We start from the raw sequence: 27,026 nt of genomic DNA, 5'->3' as shown, positions 1-27,026 counted from the left end.
GACATTCAGCTATTATAAAGTATAAGAAGTTGTATACAAAATTAAGAATTATATGCAAATAAAAAAGCTAATAAAGTTGGAGGTTAACTTACGGATATGGAATAAAATGGACATAAATACGGGAATGTATTTACAATATAAACAGAACATTTAAAGTGTTTATAGTGCGGTGTAGTAACAGTGGGCTGCAGGCGCCTACATGGCATGTCCACAACTAACCCTTTGGAATCTGGGAGGAAGCCTGAGCGCCCGGAGGAAACCCACACGGTTCCGAGGAGAAGATACAAATTCCCTATAGACAGCGGCGGGAATCGAACCCCGACCGATGCTCGCTGGCGCTGTAAAGTGACTGCGCTAACATTAGGTGTCATTTTCAGAATGGTTGATAACTGCACTTAAATTTTTAAAACATACACGGAAAGATGTAATTTTACCAGGCATAAAGCTAATGTCAATGTAGATCGCCGTCACTATTTTTGCGCTACATATAAATTGAAATAAGTATAAATTAAATCTTTTTAAGAATGTACTGCTGCCACGAAACCATAAATTTCGGCATACGTCAGTGGTATTAAACTTAATTCTGATTCTGAGCCAAAACGTGTCCGATGAAACTCATCGTGTCAGTTAGTAGATTTATATTAAGGTCTCTGCAAAGGAGAGATCCATCGCAGATTTTGGGTTATGTAATGATATCTCGCTGGTCACACTATGTACCAATGGGAAGTGTGGCTGGAGATGTTTACTTAAAGTGGTGCGCGCACAAATTGCAGAGCGTCATTAATGCGCTCGTTAGACATGTTGATGCTTTCGGGGGGAAAAGTTGGTCTTCTGACATTTGCAGAGAAGCGGGAGCGCCATGCAAACTCAGGGGAACAGCTCGCCGCCTTGTCCAGGGAGCTTGGATGCCGCCGTTACTGAGAAACCTCAGCCTTTTCCTCTGCTCTCTTCCTATCTCATTGACAGTATCTTGGGGCGCACCAGCCGGCCTGTCAAACGGGGAGATGCTCACTCACCTGGCGTCAGAAACCTCCAGGGGGAAATCGAGGAAAATGCGGGTAAGTTGGTAGGGCTTCCTACCGAACAAGCCTTCCTGACCTCCCCGCTCACAAACAAAATAATTCTGTCCATACGTTTGTTAAGAATTGCCGGAATAAAATACTGTTCTTTGTATTATATAATTAATATTTCTAAAACAGCAGTGCTTAAAAAAGGGAAAAACACGCCACATAGTTAAAATGTTTACGCAAATTACTTTTTTGCAATTGTATGGAATTAACTTAGGTAAATTATTATGATTAAGTTTTATTGTTTTTCTTGAGATCATTCGGCAGGCATCAGGAACCAAGAACGGGGTTGGCTTCAACACACACGCTCGGGACGAGGGGCAGTCAAGGGCGATGAATTTCCTTCGAGCGAAACGAAAACCGATCCCAGCCCCGTGCCGGCACAGGGGGAGCGACGGGGCGATGTGAAGCTTTTACCACCGGTGGAAAACGCTTTACCTTCGATGTTAGGGGAACGGGGTGCGAAGACTTGTGGGGAGAGAGAAAATGTCTCGGAAAGCCAGTCACTGGGAACGGGAGCTGATGAGGAGAGGTCGAAAGAAGTCGCGGATCAGAGGGAGTGTGTCGGGGAAAGCACCAATCTTCAGTACTTCCCTTGCGTTAGTGAACAGGAGGACGGGTCTTTCAAACGGAAGCAGCGTCGCTACAGAACTACCTTCACTAACTTTCAGCTGGAGGAGTTGGAGAGAGCTTTCCGGAAAACCCACTACCCCGATGTCTTCACAAGGTAACTGGAGCTCAGCGCAGGAAACTGTAGGCGACTGCCGTCACCCGCAATACCAGTAGCCCTCGCCTCTGCTCTCCCAGCGGCTCCTGAAAGAACCAAAGTTAATTAACTCCGGCTCCACATTAAACCAAACCACATCACAAGAAAATGAGTAAGAATTTTCAAAACGGGTTGATTAAAATTCAGCCCGTATAAAAGTTCTCGCTAAGGTTTGTAAGTCTCTTACAATAACATAATTTGTGTCTCACAAAATAAGAGGTAATTTTTGAATCAAAGTTCAAAGTTTATTATCAAAGTATATACATCACCAAATACTACATTTTCATGCTGCGGGTATCATAGAAGAAAGAAATTCAATGGAAAACTACACAAAAGAAAGTTTATAAATCTCTTACAAAAATATACAGCAAAACAAAATTGAGCCTTCCAGATTGAGAGGTAATTTCTAAATCGCTTAAAAAGTAGGCTGCAGTTAACATAAAAGCATGATTAAAAATACACTACATTTTTTAAAAATCTCTCCCGCGTGATTCATTCCCGAGACTATATTACCGTTTTGATGGAGTCATGGTGACATGTAACGGATTAAGTGTCCAAATTGAAACATTTTTAAGTGAAGTTACTTTGTTATATACATCGACTGTTATATATATATATATATATATATTCGCTGTTTTAAAATATAAACAAATAAATGTTCACCACCCGTTTTCTGATACGATATGAATATTCTGCCCGTGTAGGGAATCTGAGCCAAGAAACTGGCGAAAGCACTGGGCTAGTCAGTTTAATTTAAGGTCAGCTGGACATTGCAGTGCTGTGTCTACAATGTAAAAGTGGATAATAATGTTGTGTTTCTTCGCAGGGAAGACCTGGCAATGCGACTCGATTTAACCGAAGCACGGGTCCAGGTGTGTGTTCCTAATCCTTTAATTTGGCATGGCAGGGTTAAATCTCGGAACCAGTGACAGATGCAAAATTGCGTTAATTTGCTCCTGCAGATATAACGGCGTGTGGAATGGGCCTTAGACGATATTCGACGTGCTCGTTAAATCTTCAGATTGTACACCGCGTTGTAAACATCTAAATCGGAGAAATCTTCGTGAGGGAGTTAGGGAGAAAATGAAACCAGTTTTAAACCATAGAATTTAAACATCCATTTGTTCCGTCAGGTTAAGTCACATTTTCACCATTCTGCGGCAACTCGTGAAGTACGATGCAGACCAAAGTTAAATCGTCTACATTCAGTAAATAATCCACTCACTTTCAGATCTCCAGGGAGTGATGAAGTTACAAAAGGCTCTGGGGAGTGTCCGGGAACAGAAACCATCTGGCGTACAGCAACACCGGCACTGGGCTGTCTGGACAAGTTTATTTAATTAAAACATAACCCCTCGCCTTGCTGGGCAAATGAGAATTTCAACGATTTTCGCCTTATCGCAAATAAATAATTAAAACATTAAAATAAATCTAGTTATAACACTATAAGACTATATTTTTGTTTAAGAATCAGGTTTTCTTGTCATACCCCCTTGTTTGGTGAAACACTTTTTACCATATCGTAACGATTATCGCAGAATCAGGTTTAATATCACTGGCATATGTCATGCGCCAGCAGTACAGTGCAATACATAATGTAACGCTATAAATTACAATACGATATAGATTAAGTTGTGCGAAAAGAGAGGAAATGAGGTAGTGTTTATAAGTTCATTGTCCGTTCAGAAATCTGATGGCAGAGGGGAAGAAACTTTTTTTTAAAAACGCTGAGAGATGGAATTAATTCATCCACAAGGATAAGTATCGATAACTGTCAAGTTCGTTCGGGCGTTCTGTAATTGTTGTTACACCCACGTACCGAGACGTTTAATTTCAGACATATCGTGTTAAAATTCTACACTTAGAAATAACCTAATGTCTGAACAGTCATCCTTCGTGTAAGGCTCCCGACTGAAGACCTGCCCAGAGAGCGCATCTGCCCTCCGGAAATGTAGCAACAATTCAAACAAACGCTAATTTCAAATAAATCGCTGGAGATGTTTAACATCTTGGATAACCTAAAATTCTCGCTGATTTCAGGAATGGGCACCTCGATTAAGAATTGAGATGACCCGCGGCGTTTGCGTCTACCTTCGAAATTTCATTTCGTTTTGTGTTGAAGAGAACTTCAGTGTTGGGGATCGCACGCCTGTGTAATCTGGGTTGGAATATCCTCGCAATGGCATGAAGCACCAGCGGATGGGGAGTTCTTTGGAAGCACTAAAGAAAAATTTGGCAATAATCTTAAATCTTAGGTTATGTACACCGGGACATTAATTAGAATTTATCATGGTACAAATAATTCAGCCAATCACAAGTTAATTATTTTAAAATAAATAACCCCATTTAAAAGTTGATGAAAATAAAATGCAGATACTGGAAATCGTTAAACAGGCTGAAAATTCAGGAACCATTTAGCAGGTCGTCTGTGAAGAGAAAAAAATAGTCCTCTTGCGGGATCTCAGCCAGAAACGTCGACTGTTTAATCCTTGCCTCCTGACCTGCTGAGGTCCTCCAGCATTTTGTGTTTGTTTATCAAGAAACTGTTGTTGAGTCTAATGAGGAGTTATCGACCGGAAACCCTGCTCCACACTCACTGACCCTCTCAGTGTTTGCAACATTTTCAGTTTTATTATGATTTTTTTTTGTTTATTTTGATTCTCCACAGGGAATATTTAGCGCTTTCTTAATCATTTCATCCAGAATCTACCTTTTTAATGCTTTAGTGACGTACAATGAAGACCAGTTCATTGCCAATACTCGACAATGATTGGAAATGCATCCAGGTTGTGGTTGAATGGTTGTGGTCTTGCTTGGGGTGCACAGTTTCTTGGCTAGCTTTGATTAATTGGACGCTCTTACCCCGCTGTTCCGTGCTAGGTGTGGTTCCAAAACCGCAGAGCCAAGTGGAGGAAGCGTGAGAAGGCGGGAAGCTTGAGCCATCCGCACAGCTTGTCTCTGACCAGCCCGCTTGGGCTCTACCTGGACGTGCCATTGGCCCAGTCCACTGGCTTGGAGTCGAGTTGGAGGTCATCATCCATCCCTGCTCTCTCCGCGGCGACAGGCACCAACGCCTACAGTTCAGCAGCCCAGCTAGGAATCAGCACCTTCATCGGGACCACTTTCTTCAGACACCCCTTACTCAACCCACATTTTGGAAGGTTGGTATAAACACCTCGGGATCCGTTCTCACATTTTAAACACTAATTGTCATGACTGTTCGATGTTAGACCGTTGTGTTTATAAAGTACGTTCTTAATTTAACATGCAAATAATGCAGGTTTTTTCCCTCTAAGGCAAACACTGGATAAACATTACTCCGTTGTTTATAACAAAGTACCATAAGGCACGGGAGCAGAATTGACCCATTCAACTTCTCGAGTCTGCTCCGCCATACCATCATAGCTGATTTATTTTCCCTCTCAACCTCATTTTCCTACTTCCTCCCGGTAACATTGATGTCTTTAACCAAAAACCTATCAACCTCCACTTCAAATATCCCCAATGACTTGGCCTCCACAAGCAGCTGTGGCAATGAATTCCACGGATTCACCACCCTCTGGCTAAAGAAATTCCCCCTCATTTCTGTTCTAAATTGACGCCCCTCTTGTCTGAGGCTGTGCCCTGTGGTCCTAGACTCACCCACTCCATGGAGGTATCCTCTCCATATCCAGTCTATCTAGGCCTTTCAGTATTCGATAGGTTTCAATGAGATCCTGCCTCTTTCTTTCAAACTCCAGCGAGTACACACCCAGAGTCATCAAACGCTCTCCATATGTTAACCTTTTAATTCCTGGAATTTTTCTCATGAACTTCCTCTGAACCCTTTTTAATGGCGACACATCCAATCTTAGTCCAAAACTCAACTGAAAACTGCTCACAACATTCCAAGTGCGGTCTGAGCAATACCTTATAAAGCACTAATAAAGGCATTATTATCTCGGCGTCAGAGTTAAGATGAGCACGTGACATGGGTTCTGCATGTTCCCATTCAAAATTGCGTGAAATCCCAACATTTACCATTAGTGTCCATTAAAATTCAACAAAAGTAATTCAAGGCTGGATCATAGCTACTGCATCTGTTGTCTTATGTTGAAGATGTGGGTACAATATCGCCATGTTTCAATTAATAACCCCTCTTTAGAGTCTTTCAGAATATTTTAATGCCATTTTCAGTGATACAAGTGTATAGCCAAATGAAATAATTGTTACTCTGGATCTGATGTAGCACACAAAAAAAACACACGTACACAATAACATAAAGAACACAGTAGAAGACACACATTTCAATACATAAGATTGCTTATACATATTGATTATAAGTCCATTAAGTGATGTTCAACATAGGAGTATTTGAGTTTGTATATAAGGTAACTGACAGGAAACAATAAAGTAGTGACAGTTATGGGTGTGAAGGGGTTGGTTAGTAGGTGAAGGTATTGATCAGCCTTGCTGCCTGGGGAAAATAACAGTTTCTGAGTCTGGTGGTCCTGACGTATTTGCTACACTGTCACCACCCTAAAAGGATTGGGACAAGCAGTCCATGAGCATGGTAGGTGGGACCCTTCAAGATGTTATTGACCTTTCTTTGGCACCTTTCTGTATATATGCCCTTGATGTTTTATTTATTGATTGAGTCAAATATACAGTACTTTTGCAATTAATGACAGAATATATCTTTAGATTAATGGAAGCCTGTTAGGATGTGGTTAAAATTACACTGAAAATGCATTCAAAGTAACCCATGCTTCGAGAAATTGGCAGGTGGAAATGGAGTGATAGCTTTCAAAGCCCCAATATTTAATTTCTTTCTTGCTCTTTCTTTAATCGAAGAAAAACTGCAGTTGATAGAAATCTTAATGCTGACATTATTATTATCATCATCATTATTATTATTGAAATGAAAACATTACTCTTGAACTCCGATTTAAATTACTTTGATTATGCCAGGGCTTTCAAAGGAAAGTGGATGGAAGATGGGGATGCAGACAGATAATTTGACCTTAAGGTTGTTCTGGCTAGGAGGGGTAGTGATGATGAGCTCCCACTACTTACTAAGTGCTGCCAATGGTGTGCATCTCAAATAGCCTCTGACTCCTAAATCTAGCTCCAGACCTTCATGTCTGATTTAGCTACTAATCCTCATGAAACTATTCTACTGACAGAAAGGACAAAGGCGGGTAACTGGCACCTTAAAACCAGTTGCTTCGGGCAAATAGGGATCATCAGCTGTGGTTGGCAGTTCATCTAGGAGAAGGAAAACTGATCTCAAACCTCCACTGCCTTGGGGAAGGCTTCGAGAATAAACCCTGAGGAAATTCCAGTTGGAGTCCCTAATGCAGTCCTACACTGAGTTGAGTTCAATGCTAACTGTCAACTCCTGCAGTGCCACTGGTGCCATACGATATCGGTCTCTGCCATACCTTTGGATTCATCAGCTGCATGTGGAAAGGGAGCCTGCTATGTGGGCAGCAGGTTGCTCTCCATTGTATGTAATTAGTTTTGCTACAACAAGTGTATGGGACATTGGAAAAAAAGTTGAATTTCCCCATGGGGATGAATAAAGTATCTATCTATCTATACCGTACTGTCTTGGCTTGCATATTGGTTTTCATATACATAGACAGCTAGGACTTAAAATCGATAGTCAAACCAACCAGTGGAGAGCCTCAAGAGGGCATTGTCCTACAGAGAAGTGGCAAAGACCCCATGAGTCATTTAAGCTCTCTCTCTGTTGTTATGGTTCCATGAATAACACCAGTACTTTACCGAGTCTGTTACTGCCCAAAGCAGGGTCTTCAGTCCAATAAATAACAACTCATTGAAAAAGGGCAAATTTCCTCTTTTTGTAAATTAATTATTTGTTTTTTTATGCCCAATTGTGATGCACAGTCAAATCTCTATGCCTACTAGATAACTGTTTGCTATCTAGAAAGTATGGTAGTAATTTCAATTAATTACTTTCTATTAAGTAACTTGGTAGTCTGATTATTTGAGTTGAATATGATCTTCTCCTTGGGGGTTGTCAGTTGGTGAGTCCTCAGGTGGCTGTAGAGACAGTTCTGGGACTCGCATATTCTGGTGCAATGTGGAAAAGAGTAAGTGTTGCATGTGGATAGTGTTTGGGTCTTCTGGTTGTTCAGTCTCCTTTTTCTGTGGCACAACAGAGTTCGCTCTCATGTAGTGCAGCTCTCTTTTGAACAGATTTCCTCCAGGTGTATCTATTGAGTGCAATGTCTTCCCAGGTTTCAGATGTAATGTTGAATTTCTTGAGGCTGATCTTGATGTTATCTTTTGAAACATTTCCTTTGCCCACCAGGAGCTCGCTGACCTTCCTTCAACTGGGGGGGTAAAGGATCTGTTTGGGGAGACATGACTAATGTAACCATTAGTAATATGGAAGTATGGTAGTGGTATTAGTCTATAATTATCTAAATAATTTGTATTACTCAAATACAGCCCACCTCCATCTTAAAGGTTTTCTTCCCTGTTAATGAAACAAGGTACAGTATGTCTTTTTTTTTTGTAGCTTTCTGTTATATTCTCTGTAAATTCTACAGCACAAAATTTGCAAATTATACTACTTGTGGGTGTACTTACTTTACTAATTTAGAGATACAGTGTGGAACCGGTCCTTCCAGCACTGCCTGTTAACCTACTGATTTAACTGTAACCTAATCACAGTACAATTAGCCTACTAATTGGTACGTCTGGACTTAGGGAGGAAACTGGAGTACCTGGAGGAAACCCACACAGTTTGCGGAGAGAATGTACAAACTCCTTACAGATGGCACCGGAATTAACCTCCAAACCCTGAAAGACCTGAACTTAGTAGCATCACATTAACCAATACTCTACCCGGGCACCCTGAAATGGTTTGTAAAAGTAGTTTCACATACCAATCACATTTCAAAGGGTAATTGTCCCTCAAGGAAAGTTTAGTCAGATTGCAGAACAAACAATATCCAGGTCATCTCAGAATTTTACTCCAGTCCGGAGTATATCCATTGCTGTTCTTCCCAGTGAGGAACAAAATCTCAGCAATTCAGAGTGCTTGGCTTGGGTTCATATATTTTGTAACAACGGGAATGGTTCAGCAGAAGTAAAGCAGGACAGCTTGATCTACTGATCAACATCCAATAATTGCAAAATATTTTATGTCGAGTTAAGTAATGTAGCCAAATCTGTTTTTGCAAATGCAGAAAATGCTGGAGGAACTCAGCAGGTCAGGCAGCATCTTTGAAAATTAATAAACAGTCAATGTTTCTAGCCAAAACACTTCATCAGTACTGTTCTCAGCCCAAAACATTGACAGTTTATTCCTTTCCATAAATGCTGCCTAACCTATTGAGTTCCTCCAGCATTTTGTGTTTGTTGCTCAGATTTCCAGCATTTGCGCAATGTCTTGTGTTCATGATTTGCTGCTCCACTGTGAAGTCTGTTTGAGGTATGCCTACCCTGAAGAAGCTTAAATCTTCTCTTTGACATTAATTCAGTGAGACCCTTTCTCACTATGCCCCTTCTGTGATCTCTGCTTCTCTCCAACTCTTTGACCATGTGCTCACCCAATCTCACTATCACAGCTATGTGTTCTTCCTTGGAACTTGAACTCCTTCTTATCCTCCTCGCCTTCTTATTCTGGCTTCTTCTCCCTTCCTTTCCAGTCCTGATGAAAGGTCGTAGCCTGAAACATCAGCTCTTTCTTCCTTTCCATAAATGTTGCCTTACGTGCTGAGTTCCTCCAGCATTTTGTGTGTTGTGTGTGTTACTCTGGATTTCCAACATCTGCAGAATCTCTTGTGTTTACAAACACAAGAAATATTTTGTCGACATCAAATGCTTTATCATCGCCATAAATTGTATTCACATCTGAGCAAAAGTTTGATTTATAAGAAATGAAAGGTTAATAACTCATCTTCTGCAATAATTGTTTTTATCCCTATCATTTTATTAAATTTTTTGTTCTTGATTTTAAGGAAGAAATTGGATGGTAATTAACAGGTCAGTGGGCAACCATGTGGAGAGGGCAAAACATTTCATCTCCAAGTGCTGAACATGAGTGACTGGCACTATAAAGTTATAGGGAAACAGACCCTTCAGACCATCTTATCCATGCCAAACAAGATGCCTACCTCAGCTCATCCCACTTGCCTGTGTTTGGCCCACATCTCGCTAATCCTTTCCTACCCTCGTACATGCCTAAATGTAGACAGGTACAGTAGCACAGTGGTTGGCGTAATGCTATTACAGCACCCTCAACCAGAGATCAATTCCACCTCTGTCTGTAAGGAGAGTGTACATTCTCCATGTGACCATGTGGGTTTTTTTTTTCCAGGTGCTTTGGTTTCCAAAGACATTTGGGTAAGCAGGTTAATTAGACACATGGGTGTAAATGGATTGCCTAGGTTCATTGGGACAAAAGGACCTGTTACCCTACTGTACACTGCATGGCTACTTTATTAGACACACCTATTTGTTATGTAAATATCTGATCAGCCAATCACGTGGCTGCAACTCAATGCATAAAAGCATACGGACATGTCAAGAGTTCTTCAGAACAAACATCAGAATGGGGAAGAAATGTGATCTAAGTGACTTTGACCGTGGTGGAATGATTGTTGGTGAAAGACATGTGGTTGAGTATCTTGGAAACTGCTGATCTCCTGGGGTTCTCAAGCACAACAGTCTCTGGGGTTTACAGAGACTGGGGCAAAAAACAAATATCATCTAGTGAGTGGTAGTTCTGCGGGTGAAAACACTTTGTTAATGAGAGAGGTCAGAGGAGAATGGCCAGACTGATTCAAACTGACTGGAAGGTGACAGTAACTCAAGTAACTGCACATTACACTGGGTGGTGTGCAGAAGAGCATCTCTGAATGCACAGCCTTGAAGTGGAAGGGCTACAGCAGCAAAAGACCACGAACATTCACTCAGTGGCGACTTTATTAGGTACAGCTGATACCTCTGATTATAGACTCCCCTGTGCTGGGAGAAGGAGTTCATGTTTCATAGCATTGAATATAGGAGTTGGACAGTACAGTAAGCTGTCAGTGAGGCTGCATGTGGATCAGTTTTGCAACTTTTTCAAGTGGTAAGTATATGGAACCAGCTGCCAGGGGAAGTGATTAAGGCAGGTACAATGACATCATTTAAGACACACTTGGTTAGATTTATGAAGGGGTGGGACTTAGATGGATTTGGGACAACACTGGAAATTGGGCCAAAGATCTCATATCATGTTTTGAAATGTGCCATGACATCATGGCCTTATCTGTGGTCTTCATGATTTTATATACCTCCAGATCAATCACCAGACTCTTAATACTTTACAGTACATTCACCAACTAGAGACACCAAGGTATCGTAGCGGTTAGAGCAATGCTATTACAGCTCAGGGCATTCTGGAGTTGGAAGTTTAATTCCAACATCCTGTGGAAGAAAATTTGTACATTCTTCCCATGAGTGTATGAGTTTCCTCTGGGTGCTCTGGTTTCCTCCCATTATCCGAAGACCTACCAGTCGATAGGTAAATTTGTCATCATAAATTTTCTGTTATTAGGGTAGAGTTAAATAGGTGAATTGTGAGGTGGTGTGACACATTGGGCCAGAAGGGCCTGATCCGCGCTGAATCTCTAAAATAAGCAAGGTTCGTTTGCTTTGTCAAAGTCCAATGTTAGACACTGTGAGGAGGGTGTGATCAGAATCTATTGTGCTTTATTCCTTCAGCTTATTACGTTTGTGGTTTTCAGGTTCTTCACGACAATGAATCCTCTGATGGCGACATCCCTGATTGTGAAGCCTTCAGTCTCTGCGGTGGACCCCGGTGTCTTTCCACCTCACTCGCATTCGACAGCCATGGACAGAAAGTCCAGCAGCATCGCCAGTCTGAGACTGAAAGCTAAAGAACATGCGACACACAGCCCTCCCATCAGTTTGCTCCCTAATCTGACAAATACAGGCAAACAGGTCTGTTAAGAGGCGAGCAGCCCTATAACAATGGTACTGTGGTACGGTGGCCAGAAGGCCGATACCGAAAGAGAAAGCACCTCAAGAGACTGACCCCCAAATGCGCCTCTCAAGAAATGGCTGCTACTTACAAATGCATTGAAACTCTTGGGGGGAGAGTCCAGATAATAGCAAGCCACATTGCATTGCCATTTATCTGGGATGGTGGGCAGACTATTATATAGGCTTTGTTTTAACTTAATAAACCCTTACATCTGTGATCTTCAGTCACATTTGACATCTAGAAGTCTCTAATGCAGAGCTGCCTTGTGTTGTTAACATTGTTTTTAATAAAAAGCCAAAGTCATTGTTAAAGAGATGCCATGTACATTCAAGGCTGTAATATCGCTTCTGGGGGGAAAGATGTCTTTCTTTAGGGCTTGTATCTGTATAGATAGGAGTTTTAGTACACAGATCACTACTGATGAAGATCTATTTAATTTATATAATGGTACAACAGAATTATAGTATTTTAACAGTAAGTGATGTGTCCCTTGTGGTTCATGAGATTTATACAAATAAACGTTGATTTAATGATGGTGTCAATGATACTGCTGGTTATGAGAGGTCATTCTTTACATTGAATCAGAATCAGGTATTTGATATATATATCATGAAATTTGTTTGTGGCAGCAATACATTTAAAAATTACCATACATTACAAAAAGAAATCTAAAAAAAACTAAATATTAGTGCAAGAAAAGAGCAAGAAGGTGAGGTAGTGTACATGCATTCAGAGACCATTGAGTAATCTGCAGGAGGAGGGGAGGAAGCTGTCCTAAAATGTTCAGTGTCTCTCTCCAGGCTCCTGCACCTCCTCTCTAATGGTAGCAATGAGACGAGGCCATGTCCTGTGTGATAGAGGGTCTGTAATGATGGATTCTGCCTACTTATGACATCGTCTTTTGAAGATGTCCTCAGTGGAATACTGGAAATCTGAAACTAAAACAGAAAATAATATGGAAACACTCAAGCATCTACAGAGAGTAACATCTTAGCCCCTCACTCTGATGTTCTGACAGATTTAGGGTTTGGCTTTTTCAGTTCTTTATTTTCAGCTGGCTTTACATTATTTTCCAGTAAAAAGAAATAGAAATATAGAAAACCTACAGCACAATACAGGCCCTTCGGCCCACAAAGCTGTACCAAACATGTCCCTACCTTAGAACTACCTAGGCTTTACCCATGGCCCTCTATTTTTCTAAGCTCCATGTAGCCATCCAGGAGTCTCTTGAAAGACCCTATTGTTTCCACCTCCACCACTGCCGCTGGCAGCCCATTCCATGCACTCACCACTCTCTGCGTAGTTAAAAAAAAACTTACCCCTGACATCTGCTCTGTACCTACTTCCAAGCACCTTAAAAGCATGCCCTCTCATGCTAGCCAATTCAGCCCTGAGGAAAAGCCTATGACTATCCACACAATCAATGCCTCTCATTATCTTATACACCTCCATCGGGTCACCTCATCCTCTGTCACTCCAAGGAGAAAAGGCTGAGTTCACTTAACCTATTCTCATAAGGCATGCTTCCCCATCCAGGCAACATCCTTGTAAATCTCCTCTGCACTCTTTCTATGGCTTCCACATCCTTCCTGTAGTGAGGTGACCAGAATTGAGCACAGTACTCCAAGCGGGGTCTGACCAGGGTCCTATATAGCTGCAACATTACCTCTCGGCTCTTAAACTCAATCCCACGATTGATGAAGGCCAATGCACCAAACGCCTTCTTAACCACAGAGTCAACCTGCGCAGCAGCTTTGAGTGTCCTATGTCTCTGACCCCAAGATCCCTTCACACTGCCAAGAGTCTTACCATTAATACTATATTCTGCCATCATATTTGACCTACCAAAATGTACCACCTCACACTTAACTGGGTTGAACTCCATCTGCCACTTCTCAGCCCAGTTTTGCATCCTGTCAGTGTCCTGCTGTAACCTCTGACAGCCCTCAACACTATCCACAACACCCCCAACCTCTGTGTCATCAGCAAATCTACTAACCCATCCCCCCACTTCCTCATCCAGGTCATTTATAAAAATAACAAAGAGAAGGGGTCCCAGAACAGATCCCTGAGGCACACCACTGGTCACTGACCTCCATGCAGAATATGGCCCACCTACAACCACTCTTTGCCTTCTGTGGGCAAGTCAGTTCTCGATCGGCAAAGCAATAACCCCTTGGATCCCATGCCTCCTTACTTTCTCAATAAGCCTTGCATAGGGTACCTTATCAAATGCCTTGCTAAAATCCATGTACACTACATCTATGGCTGTACCTTCATCAATGTGCTTAGTCACATCCTCAAAAACTTCAATCAGGCTTGTAAGGCACAACCTGTCTTTGACAAAGCCATGCTGACTATTCCCAATCATATTATGCCTCTCCAAATGTTCATAAGTCCTTCCTCTTAGGATCTTCTCCATCAACCTACCAACCACTGAAGTAAGACTCACTTGCCTATAATTTCCTGGGATATCTCTACTCCCTTTCTTGAATAAGGAAACATCATCTGCAACCCTCCAATGCTCCGGAACCTCTCCCATCCTCATTGATGATGTAAAGATCATTGCCAATCTCTTCCCTCGCTGCCCACAGTAGCCTGGGGTACATCCCATTCAGTCCCGGTGACTTATCCAACTTGATGCTTTCCAAAAGCTCCAGTGCATCTTCTTTCTTAATATCTACATTCTCAAGCTTTTCAGTCCACTGCAAGTCATCCCTACAACTGCCAAGATCCTTTTCCTTAAAGAATACTGAAGCAAATTATTAATTAAGTGCCTCCACTATTTCCTCCAGTTCCATACACACTTTTCCATTGTCACACTTGATTGGTTCTATTCTCTCACGTCTTATCCTCTTGATCTTCACATACTTGTAGAATCCCTTGGGATTTTCCTTAATCCTGTTCGCCAAGGCCTTCTCATGACCCCTTCTGGCTCTCCTAATTTCATTCTTAAACTCCTTCCTGCAAGCCTTATAATCTCCTAGATTCATATCGTTACCTAGTTTTTTGAACCTTTCGTAAGCTCTTCTTCTTGACTAGATTTACAACAGCCTTTGTGCACCACAGATCTTGTATCGTACCATCCTTTCCATGTTTCATTGGAATGTAACTACTCAGGACCCCACGCAATTATCCCCTGAACATTTGCCACATTTCTTTGGTATGTTTCCCTGAGAACATCTGTTTCCAACTTATGCTTCCAAGTTCCAGACTGATAGCCTCATAGTTCCCCTTACTCCAATTAAACGCTTCCCTAACTTGTCTGTTCCTATCCCTCTCCAATGCTATGGTAAAGGAGATAGAATTGTGATCACCATCTCCAAAATGCTCTCCCACTGAGAGACCTGACACCTGACCAGGTTCATTTCCCAATACCAGATCAAGTACAGCCTCTCCTCTTGTAGGCTTATCTACATATTGTGTCAAGAAACCTTCCTGAACACACCGAACAAACTCTTCCTCATCTAAACCCCTCAATCTAGGGAGATGCCAATCAATCATCCATGTTTAACCTTTACAAAAATATTGGTAGGCATTTTCTTTGAAAATGGCCTTCCTTTTAAGACTATAAGGCATAGGAGCAGTAGTAGGCCATTTGGTCCATCAATTCTTCTCTACCATTCCATCATAGCTGATTTATCATGCACCACAACCTCATTCTCCTGCCTTCCCCTTGTAACAATTGACACCCTGATTAACTAGGATTCTATCTACCTCCATCTTTAATATACCCAATGACTTTGGCCTGAATAGCTATCACTGACAATTCCACAGATTCACCACCTTCTGACTAAGGAATATTTCTTCATCTCTGTTCTAAATGGACATCCCACTATTCTGAGGCTGTGCGCTCTGGTCTATTGGAAACATTATCTAGGCCTTTCAGTATTTACTAAGTTTCAATGAGCTTCCCTCTTATTCTTCTAAACACCAGCCAGTACAGGACCAGCCATCAAATAATGCTCCTCATCTATTAATCCTTTCATTCCTGAAATAATTCTCTTGAACCTCCTTTGGACCCTCTCGAATGCCAGCATACATTTTCTTAGAATAGGGGCTCAAAACTGCTCACAATATTCCAAGTGCCATCTGAAAAATGCCTTGTAAACACCCAGCATTACATTGTAGCTTTTGTATTCTAGTCTTGTTGAAATGAATGCTAACATTGCATTTGCCTTCTTTACCACCGACTTAACCTGCAAGTTAACTTTTAGGGAATCCTACATAAGGACACCCAGGTCCCTTTGCACCTCTGATCTTTTTCCTCCCACATTTAGAAAATAGTCCATGCCTTTATTCCTTCTACCAAAGTACATGACCATTCTCTCAATCTGTCTAACTCCTTCTGCAGACACCCTACTCCCTCAACGCTACCTGCCCCTCCATCTATCTTCATATCATCCACATACTTGGCCACAAAGTCATCAATTCTATCATCCAAATGATTGACACATAACATGAAAAGAAGCAATCCTAACGCCCATCCCTGCAGAATACCACTAGTCACAGGCAGCCAGCCAGAAAAGTCCCCCTTTATTGCCAGTCTTTGCCTCTTGTCTGTCAGCCAATCTTGTATCCATGCTAGTATCTTTTTTTGTAATACAATGGCTTTTATTTTGTTAAGCAGCTTGATATGTGGTACCTTGCCATAGACCTTCTGGAAATCCACCATTTCTCCTTTGTCTATCCTGCTTGTTATTTCCTCAGAGAATTTCAACATATTTTTCAGGCAAGATGTTCCCTTAAGGAAACCATGCAGACTTTGGCTATTTTGTCATGTGTCTCCAAGTACCCCGAAACCTCATCCTTACTAATAGACTCCAACATCTTTACAACAACTAAAGTGAGGCTAACTGACCCATATAATTTCCTTTCTTTTGACTCCCTCACTTCTATAAACAGTAGGGTGACTTTTGCAACTGTCTAGCCCACCCCCAATAACCATTACAGAATCTTGTGAATCTTGAAAGATTATTAATAATAATGCCTCAATCTCTTCAGCATCCTGTTTCAGAACCTTGGGGTGTAGTCCACCTGGCCCAGGTGTCTTATCTACCTTAACATCTTTCAGCCTCATAAACACCCTTCTCCCTAGTAATAACAACTGCACTCACTTCCACTCCCTGATACTATTGCATTTCTGGCATTCTGCTAGTGTCTTCCCCAGTGGAGACACCATTATTAAGTTTTGTAAGCCATTTCTTCATACCCCACTACTACCACTCCAGCATCTTTTCTAGAGGTCTGATATCTACTCTTGCCTGTCTTTCATACTTTATATAACTGAAGAAACTTCTTGCATCGTCTTTTATATCCTTCATATTTCATCATGTCTTTCTTTATGGCTTCTTTTTAGTTGCCTTCTGTTGGTTTTTTAAAGCTTCCCATTAACTTTTGCTATATTATATGCCCTAACTTTTCCTCTTATGCTTTCTTTTACTTTGCTTGTTAGACACAGTTGATTCATCCTCCCTTTAGAATACATCATCCTTGGGAAGTACCTATCCTGTGCTGTCCAAATTACACCCAGAAACTCCAGTCATTACTGTTCTGCCATCCCTGGCTAGAGTCCCTTTCTAATCAGCTTTGGCCAGCTCCTCCTCTCGTGCCTTTGTAATTCTCTTTACTCCACTGTAATAATACATCTGTTTTTACTTTCTCTTTATCAAACTGCAGAGTGAATTCTATCATATTATGATCACTGCTTGAAGCTCCCTAATCCAGACTATCTGATCCCCTAGTGGCTCGACCATAAGCTGCTCTAAAAATCATCTCATAGGCATTCTTCAAATTCCTGCTCTTGGGAACCTGCACCAACCTGATTTTCCCAATCTACATGCATATTGAAATCCACTATGACTATAGGAACTTGACTTTTTTTACATGCCTTTTCCATCTTCTGTTAAAATGTATAGTCCACATCCTGGCTACCTGGACACCTGTATATAACTCCCATCAGGGTCTTTTTATCCTTGCAGTTTCTTAACTCTACCAAAGGATTCTACATTTTCCAATCCTATGTCACTAGGTGTCTCTTTCACATCCACAGAATTTCACGTCTATTTCTCTAACTATGGAATCCCCTGTCACTACTGAATCAGAGTGCCAGACTCAGTGGCCACAGTTCCCCCCTCGAAAGGTTGTCCTTCTTAACAGTATCCTAAGCTGTATATTAATTGAGAGGAACGGCTATTGGATACTCCGCACTGACTGTCTATTCCCTTTCCCTCTCTGGCAGTCACCCAGGTAGTTGCCTCCTGCAACTTAAGGTGACTACTTCCCTGTACCTCCTATTTATCACCTCCTCGTTCTTCTGTATGAGCCGAAGGTCTTCGATACGCAGCTCCAGTTCCTTAACATGGTCTCTAAGGTGCTGCAGTTCAGTGCACTTCATGCAGATATAGTTATCATCTGATCATCTTCTATATCATCTGTTGATGGCCTGGAAGGTCAGAATCAGGTTTAATATCACCAACGTATGTCATGAAATTTGTTAAATTGGATACCTATATTTCTGTAGGTGCCTATAGAAAGTGTTCACCATCCCTTGGAAGTTTTCATGTTTTATTGTTTTACAACATTGAATCAAAGTGGGTTTAATTTTTTTTTGACACTGATCAACAGAAAAAAGACTTCCATGTCAAAGTGAAAACAAAGTGCTCTAAATTAATTACAAATATAAAACACAAAATAATTGATTGCATAATTATTTGACCCGTTCAAGTCAAATGCAACTTTGACAGCAATTACAGCCTTGATTGAGTCTATGTGGGTAGATCTGACTTGGCAACTCCAGGTCATCATGTTTGTTCCTTTTAAGCCATTCCCTGTGTAGCTTTGGCTGGTGATAGGGATCACTGTCTTGCTGAAACAAATATCTTCTCCCAAATCACAGTTCTCTTGCAGACTACATCAGGATTTCCATGGTATTTTGCTTCATTCATTTTACCCTCTACCCTCACAAGCCTTCCGGGCCTGCTGCAGTTGAAGCATCCCCACAGCATGATGCAGCCACCACCATCCTTCAGAGTAGGCATGGTGTGTTTTTGATGATGTGTGGGGTTTGGTTTATGATAAACATAGCATCTAGTCTGGTGGCCTAAAAGCTCAATTTTGGTCTCATCAGATATAGAACCTCTTCAGAGTCTCCCACATGCCTTCTGGCAAACTCTATCCAAGATTTCATGTGAGTCTTTTTCAACAGTGGCTTTCTCTTTGCCACTCTCCCATAAAGCTGTGACTGGTGAAGCACCCGGGCAACAGTTGTTGTATGTGCAGTCTCTCCCATCTCAGCCACCGAAGCTTGTAAACCCTCCCAAGTTGTCATGGGTCTCTTGGTGGCCTCCCTCACTTGATGATTGACTTAACTGTACTCCAAGGGATATTCAGTACCTTGGAAATTTTCTTATACCCATCTCCTGACCTGTGGTTTTCAACCCCTTTTCATGGAGTTGCTCCAAGTGCTCTTTCGTCTTTATGGTGTAGCTTTTGCCACAATACTAATTACGTGACTTCTGAAACTAATTGACTACACCAGTGATGATTTGGTGTCTCATATTAAAGGGGGTGAATACTTAATGCAATCAATTATTTTGTGTTTTATATTTGTAATTTAATTTAGATCTCCTTGTAGCAATTTGATTTTACTTGATGTGAAAAAATCTTTTTCTGTTGATCAGTTCAAAAAAAGCCAAAATCCACTGTGATGTTGTATAACAATAAAACATGAAATCTTCCAAAGGGGGTGAATACTTTTTATAGGCACTAAATATTAAATAGTATATTAAATAGTTAAATGAAATATAGTCGTGCAAAAGTAGAAATAGTAAAAAAAAATGAGGTAGTGTTCATGGGTTCAATATCCATTTAGGAATTGGATGGCAGAGGGGTAGAAGCTGTTCCTGAATCTCTGAGTGTGTGCCTTCAGGCTTCTGTACCTCCTACCTGATGGTAACATTGAGAAGAGGGCATGTCCTGGGTGATGTGCGTCCTTAATAATGGATGCTGCCTTTCTAAGGCACCACTCCTTGAAGATGTCTTGGATACTACAGAGGCACTCAGGATGGAGCTGACTAATTTTACAACTTTCTGTAGCTTCTTTCAGTCCTGCATGGTAACCGCACCCCCCATACCAAACAGTGATGCAGCCTGTCTTAATGCTCTCCATGATACATCTGTAGAAGTCTTCGAGTGCTTTAGGTGAAAAACCAAATCTCCTCAAACTCCTAATGAAATACAGCCACTGTCTTGCCTTCATTATAGGTGCATCGATATGTTGGGACCAGGTTAGATCGTCAGAGATATTGACACCCAGGAACTTGAAATTGCTCACTCTCTCCATTTCTGATCCCTTTATGAGGATTGGTTCATGTTCCTCATCTTACCCTTGCTGGAGTCCACAATCAGCTCTTTGGAGAAGTGCAGTTGTCTTAGTCTACAACTGAAAATCCTCCTCTGTTCAGCTAAAGCGGCATGCAGAGGGCGAGAAACTTTGTCCAGAATTGCCAGGATTTTCTGGAGCATCCTTCGTTCTACCACAGCCTCCAGTGTGTCCGGTTTGGCTCCTATAACAGAGCCAGCCTTTCTAATCAGTCTGCAGTTTTCAGTCTCTGCCTGTACAAAGGCGAGCTGTCATTGCCGAGAATTGCATAGTATTACTGAAGCAGATCACAAAATTATACAGATCACAATAGATGTATCTGGTGTAAAACTGAAAATGGAACTGACACAGGGTCAGCTTTGAATATAATTTCAGAGGCTGACTACAACAAACTGTTTTCTAAGATACCATTAGAGAAGACCTCAGTGATGCTAAAGACCTACACAGGTGAAAAAGTGTCTCCCAAACACAAAGTGAAGGTAAATATGACACATAGAGGACAAACACAGTAGTTAGAGCTTTATGTATTGAAAAGTGGGCCAGCAATTTTCGGATGTGAATGGCTAAGAAAAATCCAACTAGATTAGCACACAGCCAAAGCTCTCAGTGAGGCATCGACAGGCAATGGCAGCCCAAATGGTAGCACAAACCAGAGGCTGTCACAACTGCTTAAAGCTAATGAGAAGGTGTATCAGAATGGAATAGTTAAACAGATCGAAGACAGCCTAAAGCTATTTGGGCTGTCAAAAAATTTTAAAAGCACCCTCCCAGGCACTGTTACACCCATGGGAATGGCCATCTTCACCATGGCAAAGAGCACATACTGACTTTGCTGGGCCACTCATGGACTCCATGTTTCTGATTACTGTGGATGCTCATTTGAAATGGCTGGAGGTCATTCCAATGAAGTCAATCACATCAGAAAAGACTGTCTCCACTCCACAAGGACTACCTTTGCCAGAAACGGTTTACCAGAACAAGTTGTGAGTGACAACAGACCATAATACACATCAGAAGAATTCTGACTATTCATGAAGAAAAATGGCATGACATTTTAAGTCAGCTCCTCACAACCCAGCAATGAATGAGTGAGCTGAAAGGTTTATCCAAACATTCAAGAAATCCATTAAAGCGATGGACATGGAGGACGTTCCTCTACAGCCACAAGGTGGACAATTTCCTTTTTGTGTATCGGAGCTCTGTTCATGTGACAACAAATCAAAACCTGCAAAGCTATTCATGAGCAGCAATCTGAGATCTTGCATAGACCTCCTGAAACCAGACCTCCGGAGGGAAGTGCAGAATAAACAGTTCAGTCAGTTGCCAAGGGAAGCAGCAAGGAGCTTTGAGATTGGACAGTACGTGATTATCGCGAAGATAAGTGACGACACCTGGTAAGACAGCTACGAGAGCTGGAACACTGATGTACACAATGGATGTTGAAGATCAGACATGGAGATGTCATGCTGACCAGATGCTGGATGCTCAACCGAAGAACACACTTGAATCAATTACATCCAACAAGATGGACACATTACAGTCACCGGACTTATCTCTCAGTAATGATGTCACTGACAGAAATAAGACACCGGAAACCGAGAACATTGTCTTAGACAAGACACCTACCAAACCTGATGCCACTCCACAGGCCCAGAGGCTCTATCCTGAAAGATACAGAGTGCCACCCAAAAGACTGAACTTTAGAACTGTGAAATTGTTTCAGACTGTTATTGTGAAAGCATGTTTATTTGGAATATGGATTTATGAACGGGAAATCGTACATACGCAGTTTTATGTTGCATTTATCTAAAGAGGAAGGAAGTGTAATGTATGGATCTATTTCTTTTAGAGCAACGACTCCCCCGCTTAGCACTATGTGTTGATCTGTTGTCTATGCATGCACATTGTGCTCTCTCTCTTGCTGCAATGTGAATACACCAGTTAAAGCCATCTTCCACACGTATGCTTTTATTTAATTGATATGTAGTTGTGCATGGACACAACAGAGACTATAACTAGAGATCATGGATTAAGTGTGACAGGTGGAATGTTTAAGCAGTACATGAGGGGTAACTTCTTCACTCAGAGGGTGATGAGAGTGTGGAACGGACTGCCAGTGCAAGTGGTGAATGTGGGGTTGATTTCAACAGATAACAGAAATTTGGATAGGTGTATGGAGGAATATGGTCCAGGTACAGGTCAATGGGAATAGGCAGATTAATGGTTCAGCACAGACTAGATGGGCCAAAGGGCCTGCTTCTGGGTTGTAGTGTTCTGTTATTCTAATGACACTTTACAGTCTTTGAGATCAATTGACCTTAAAAATAGAATACTGCTTCATCCAAGAAGCCTTCCAACTGATGTGTATCCACCAGACAACATTATTAGAACCAATTACCACATTGCTGCTACTTTGAGGAAATGAATTGCCATTATTTATTTTCTATTGAACATAATTATGCAAGACACATATATTAAATACGTGGCATGGTAGATTAGTAACTCTACTATGGAGGGTCCCAAGCCCAGCTGTGAAAGGAGGAGGATTGGGCATGGAGCTAGCAACCCCAACCCTTAAAAGCCCAGAGCTACAGAAGGGTCAACAAAAGCTCCAAGTCCCTCAGTCCTGGGAGAGGATGGATCTTCACCTTGAAGACATATGAAGTCATGTGGTGAAAGAAGAAATCACAGGGCCAACCAACCTTCTCTCAGCCAAGGAGAGAGGACTCTAGTGAACTTCTGTTGGTGGCCTATGCCTCTGTAGGGGTGATGGGCTTAAGGGAATAGAGATGGAAGCATAGTGTTTAGCATAGTTCTTTGTAGCGCTAGTCATCGTGATTGAGATTCAATTTCCATTGTTGTCTGTAGAGGTTTGTATATTCTCCCAGTTACCATGTAAGTTTCCTCTGGGTGTTCCAGTTTTCTTCTACACTCCAAAGATAAATGGGTTTGGGTTAGTTGTGGGCATGTATTTTGGTGTCTGAACATGTAGGCATATGCTCAGACTGAGCTGGTTGTTGACACAAGCAACACATTGTTCTGAATGTTTCGATGTAGTGACAAATCAAGCTAACCTTTAATCTTTATTTCCTGCCTATGACATTGAGTGACTGCAGTCTCAAAAAAAGCAATGAATTTTTTCAGGATTTCTCAAAGGTTAAGCAGTATTTAATGTCATTTCCTGTGCATAAGTACCCCGTACATGCAGATTTGTATTTTACCTTTGATTTTGCAGAATTATAGAAAGTTCTGATTCAGAGCCCAGAATCTCAATGTGCTTACCTCTACTGAGGTGGTCGAATGAGATGATCTAATGTTGCCTGTCACTAGATTATGTCAATGATGTGCAATTTCTTTCACTCATCATTAATTCTACCCTTGCCCTATGGGATGTAAGTGCTATTTTGCAGTTTAAGTGCTTGCTTACTCATAGGAACTAAAAATGTAAATGAAAATTAATTTCTTATTCTAAATTCTGAATTGATAGATTTTCTTAATTGCTGAACATGCTTTGGAAATTGTAGTTGAAGAGTTTTTATTGTTATTTGGAGATACAGTGTGGAATAGGCCCCTTCGGCCCTTTGAGCTTTTCCATCCAGCAAATGACCAACCTAACCCTAGACAAATCACAGCAAAATTTACAATGATCAATTAACCTATTAATCAGTACTCCCTAGACTGAGGGAGGAAACTGGAGCTGCCACAGGAAATGCATGTGCACATGGGAAGTAATTTGTTGAGAGGGGATGTCAGAACTGAACTCCAAACTCATGGGGTTGGATCTTCACATATTCTATCTGTGACACAAGAGTATCTCCAGAGATACTAGAGATTCTGCAAGTGCTGCAAATCCAGAGTAACACATATGAAACGCTGGAGGAATTCTGCAGGATCTCTGGAGAGGAATGAAGAGTCGAAGAGCCCCTTGCACTCATGCTTGGATCTCCTGAAAGCCAATCTCAGAAGGAATATTCAGGACAAATAGCGAAGGCAAACTGAGCACTCATCAAACAATGAAGTTTGATCTTTTGCTCCTGGCCAAGCAGTTCTGGTGAAGGACTACAGCGGTGATCAAAAGTGGGTACTTGGAAAAATTATGGACAGGACTGGACCATTGCCCTACACAGTGGAGATAGTGTCTAATGTCATCTAGAGATCAGCTGAGGAGAGCAGAGTTAATTAATAGAGGAGAAAGGTGTCCAGAGTTGTCAGAACTCTTCCTGCAGTCTTAGAGTGAACTCCTACAACCACCATGGAGGAGGCCCCAGAACATGAGATTGTGTCACAGCCACAACTCTCACCTGCCGAGCAAAGAGACCCTCCCCCCTTCCCACCCACCCTCTTGTCAGGAAAGATGTAAAGGATATTTTACTCTTGTGGGATAACAAGTATTCTCTGGCTCCCATGTTTTTCTTACAATTAGTTCCCAGATTTACAAAACATAACTTATAGGTATAGGGTAGTGAGTTGCAGGCATGCTGCATTGGCACCAGAAGCGTGGCAACACTTACAGACTGGCCCCATTACAGTCCTCAGACTGTGTTGGTTATTGACGCAGAACAATGCAATTTACTGCTCCGTTTAATGTACAATTGACACATACAGCTAATCTAAATTCTAACTAAACTCACTTCTTCTACCTGCACAATGTCAACTTCCTTCAATTTCATGCATTTTCATGTGCCTGTCTTATATGCCTCTATCATATTTTCCTCTGTTACCATGTCAGTCAGCACATTCTAGGCACCTAGCACTCTGTGTGTTTAAACAACTTGCTCCACACATCTCCTTTCAACTTACTTCCCTCACCTTAAATCCATGCCCTCTGGTATTAAATATTTTGATCCGGAAAGAAAGTTTATTGTATGGAGAGGAAAAATGGGTTGAAAAATGACAGATGGAATTTAATTCAGAGAAGTGTAAGGTGTTGCACTTTGGGAGGAAAGACCAGAGTAGAACTTAATGTATGTGGTCAGTGATACGGCACTGAAGAGTGTGGTAGGACACAGGAATCCATAATTTCTTGAAAGTGGCACCACAGGTAGAAAAGGTCACAAAGAAAGATTTTGCTATGTTGGCCTTCATAAATAAAAATATTGAGTACAGGAGGTGGGATATTATGGTGAAGTTTCATAAGATGTTGCTGAGGCCTGATTTGGAGTATTGTGTACAATCTGGTCAGCTACCTACAGGAAAGATATCAATAAGACTGAAAGAGTGCAGAGAAAAGTTACACATATGTTGCCAGGACTTGAAGATCTCAGTTATAGGGAAAGGTTGAAGTGGTTAGGACTTTTTTTCCTGGACTGTAGGAGAATGAGGGGAGATTTGACAAAGCTGCACACAATTATGAAGGGTATAGATAGGGTAAATGCAAGCAGGCGTTTTCCACTGAGGTTGGGAGAAACTAGAACTAGAGGTCATGGCTTAAGGGTGAAAGGTAAAATGTTTAATGGGAACATGAGGGGGATCTTTTTCACTCAGAGGGTCGTGAGAATGAGGGTCCAGTTGAAGTGTTGGAGGCATTGACTAGGTGGGCTGAAGGTGCTGTTTCTGTTCTGTAATGTTCTATGACTCTCCAATGGGCCGTGAAGAGAAAAAATTAACTGTGCAATGAAAGACATCAGTACACAAAAGAAGCACAATCAGAGACAGTCCATGGCAGTACAAGTCATGGTCTGTAGTGTTCCATTGCCAAGAAAGGGTTAAGGTTTGGCAGATCAGTTCAAGAACTTGGCAAGTGTTAGAAAGTAGTTGTTCCTGAACCTGTTGGTGTGGGTCTTTAGGCTTTTGTACCTCACATCTGGCGGTATTAGCAAGACAACAGTGACTCCTATGAGTAGAGATTCCTGATGATAGATACCTTCCTGAGGTGGTATTTCATAGAACATAGAAATGGAACATTACAGTACAGTATAGGCCCCTCGGCCCAAAATGTTGTGTTGAACTTTTACCTACTCTACAATCAATCTAACCCTTCATTCCTACACAGCCTTCCATTTTCTATCATCCATGTGCCTATTTTAGAGTCTCCTAAGTGTCCCTAATGTATCTGCCTTCACCACCACCCTGACCACCACACACCCAACCACTCTTTGTGCAAAAAAAAACTACCTCTGACATCCCCCCTATACTTTCCCCAAATACCTTAAAATTATGCCCCCTTGTATTAACCATTTCCACTCATGGAAAAAGTCACTAGCTATCTACTTGATCTGTGTATCTTATCATCCTGTACACCTCAATCAAGTCACTTCTCATCCTCCTTTGATCCAAAGAGAAAAGCCCTAGCTCCCTCAACTTTTCCTCATTAAACACGCTCTCTAAACCAGGCAGCATCCTGGTAAATCTTTTTTGCACCCTCTCTCAAGCTTCCACAATGAAGTGACCAGAACTGAACAGAATATTCCAAGTGTGGTCTAGCTAGGGTTTTCTGGAGCCACAACAATACCTGTGGGCCTTGAACTCAATCCCCTGACAGATGAAGGTCAGTGCACCATATACCTTCTGACTTGTGCAGCAACTTTGAGTCTCCTCTACTGTCTCCTGTAATTACTGTCAGGTCAGTGGTGGCAAATGCCTTGCCCATGATAAACAGGGCAGTGTACGCTACAAATGTTTCAGCAGCAGTATTTTAATATATGTCAAGACCATAAAATATAGGAGGAGAATTAGGCCATGCAGCCCATCAAGTCTGCTCCACCATTCCATCATGGTTGATTTACTATTTCCCGCCTTCTCCCATAACATAGAACATAGAACAGTACAGCTCATTACAGGCCCTTTGGCCCACAATGTTGT

The 27,026-nt window shown here is 41.6% G+C and overlaps 1 protein-coding gene across 1 annotated transcript; it reads left to right on the top strand.

The window, feature by feature from the left end:
• The first annotated feature begins 806 nt into the window (after positions 1 to 806).
• Positions 807 to 12,372, top strand: LOC140734048 (aristaless-related homeobox protein-like). Its single transcript, XM_073057633.1, has 5 exons — positions 807 to 1,058; positions 1,323 to 1,794; positions 2,660 to 2,705; positions 4,714 to 4,994; positions 11,583 to 12,372. Exons 1-5 carry the CDS (start codon positions 860 to 862, stop codon positions 11,806 to 11,808), a joined length of 1,224 nt encoding a protein of 407 aa, XP_072913734.1. The 5' UTR covers positions 807 to 859; the 3' UTR covers positions 11,809 to 12,372.
• Positions 12,373 to 27,026: the final 14,654 nt, after the last annotated feature.

This window comes from Hemitrygon akajei, chromosome 10 (genome assembly GCF_048418815.1).
Source record: "Hemitrygon akajei chromosome 10, sHemAka1.3, whole genome shotgun sequence".
Lineage (NCBI taxonomy): Eukaryota > Metazoa > Chordata > Chondrichthyes > Myliobatiformes > Dasyatidae > Hemitrygon > Hemitrygon akajei.
Note: the sequence above shows the minus strand (reverse complement) of the source record. Positions and strands in the feature narration are given on the sequence as shown.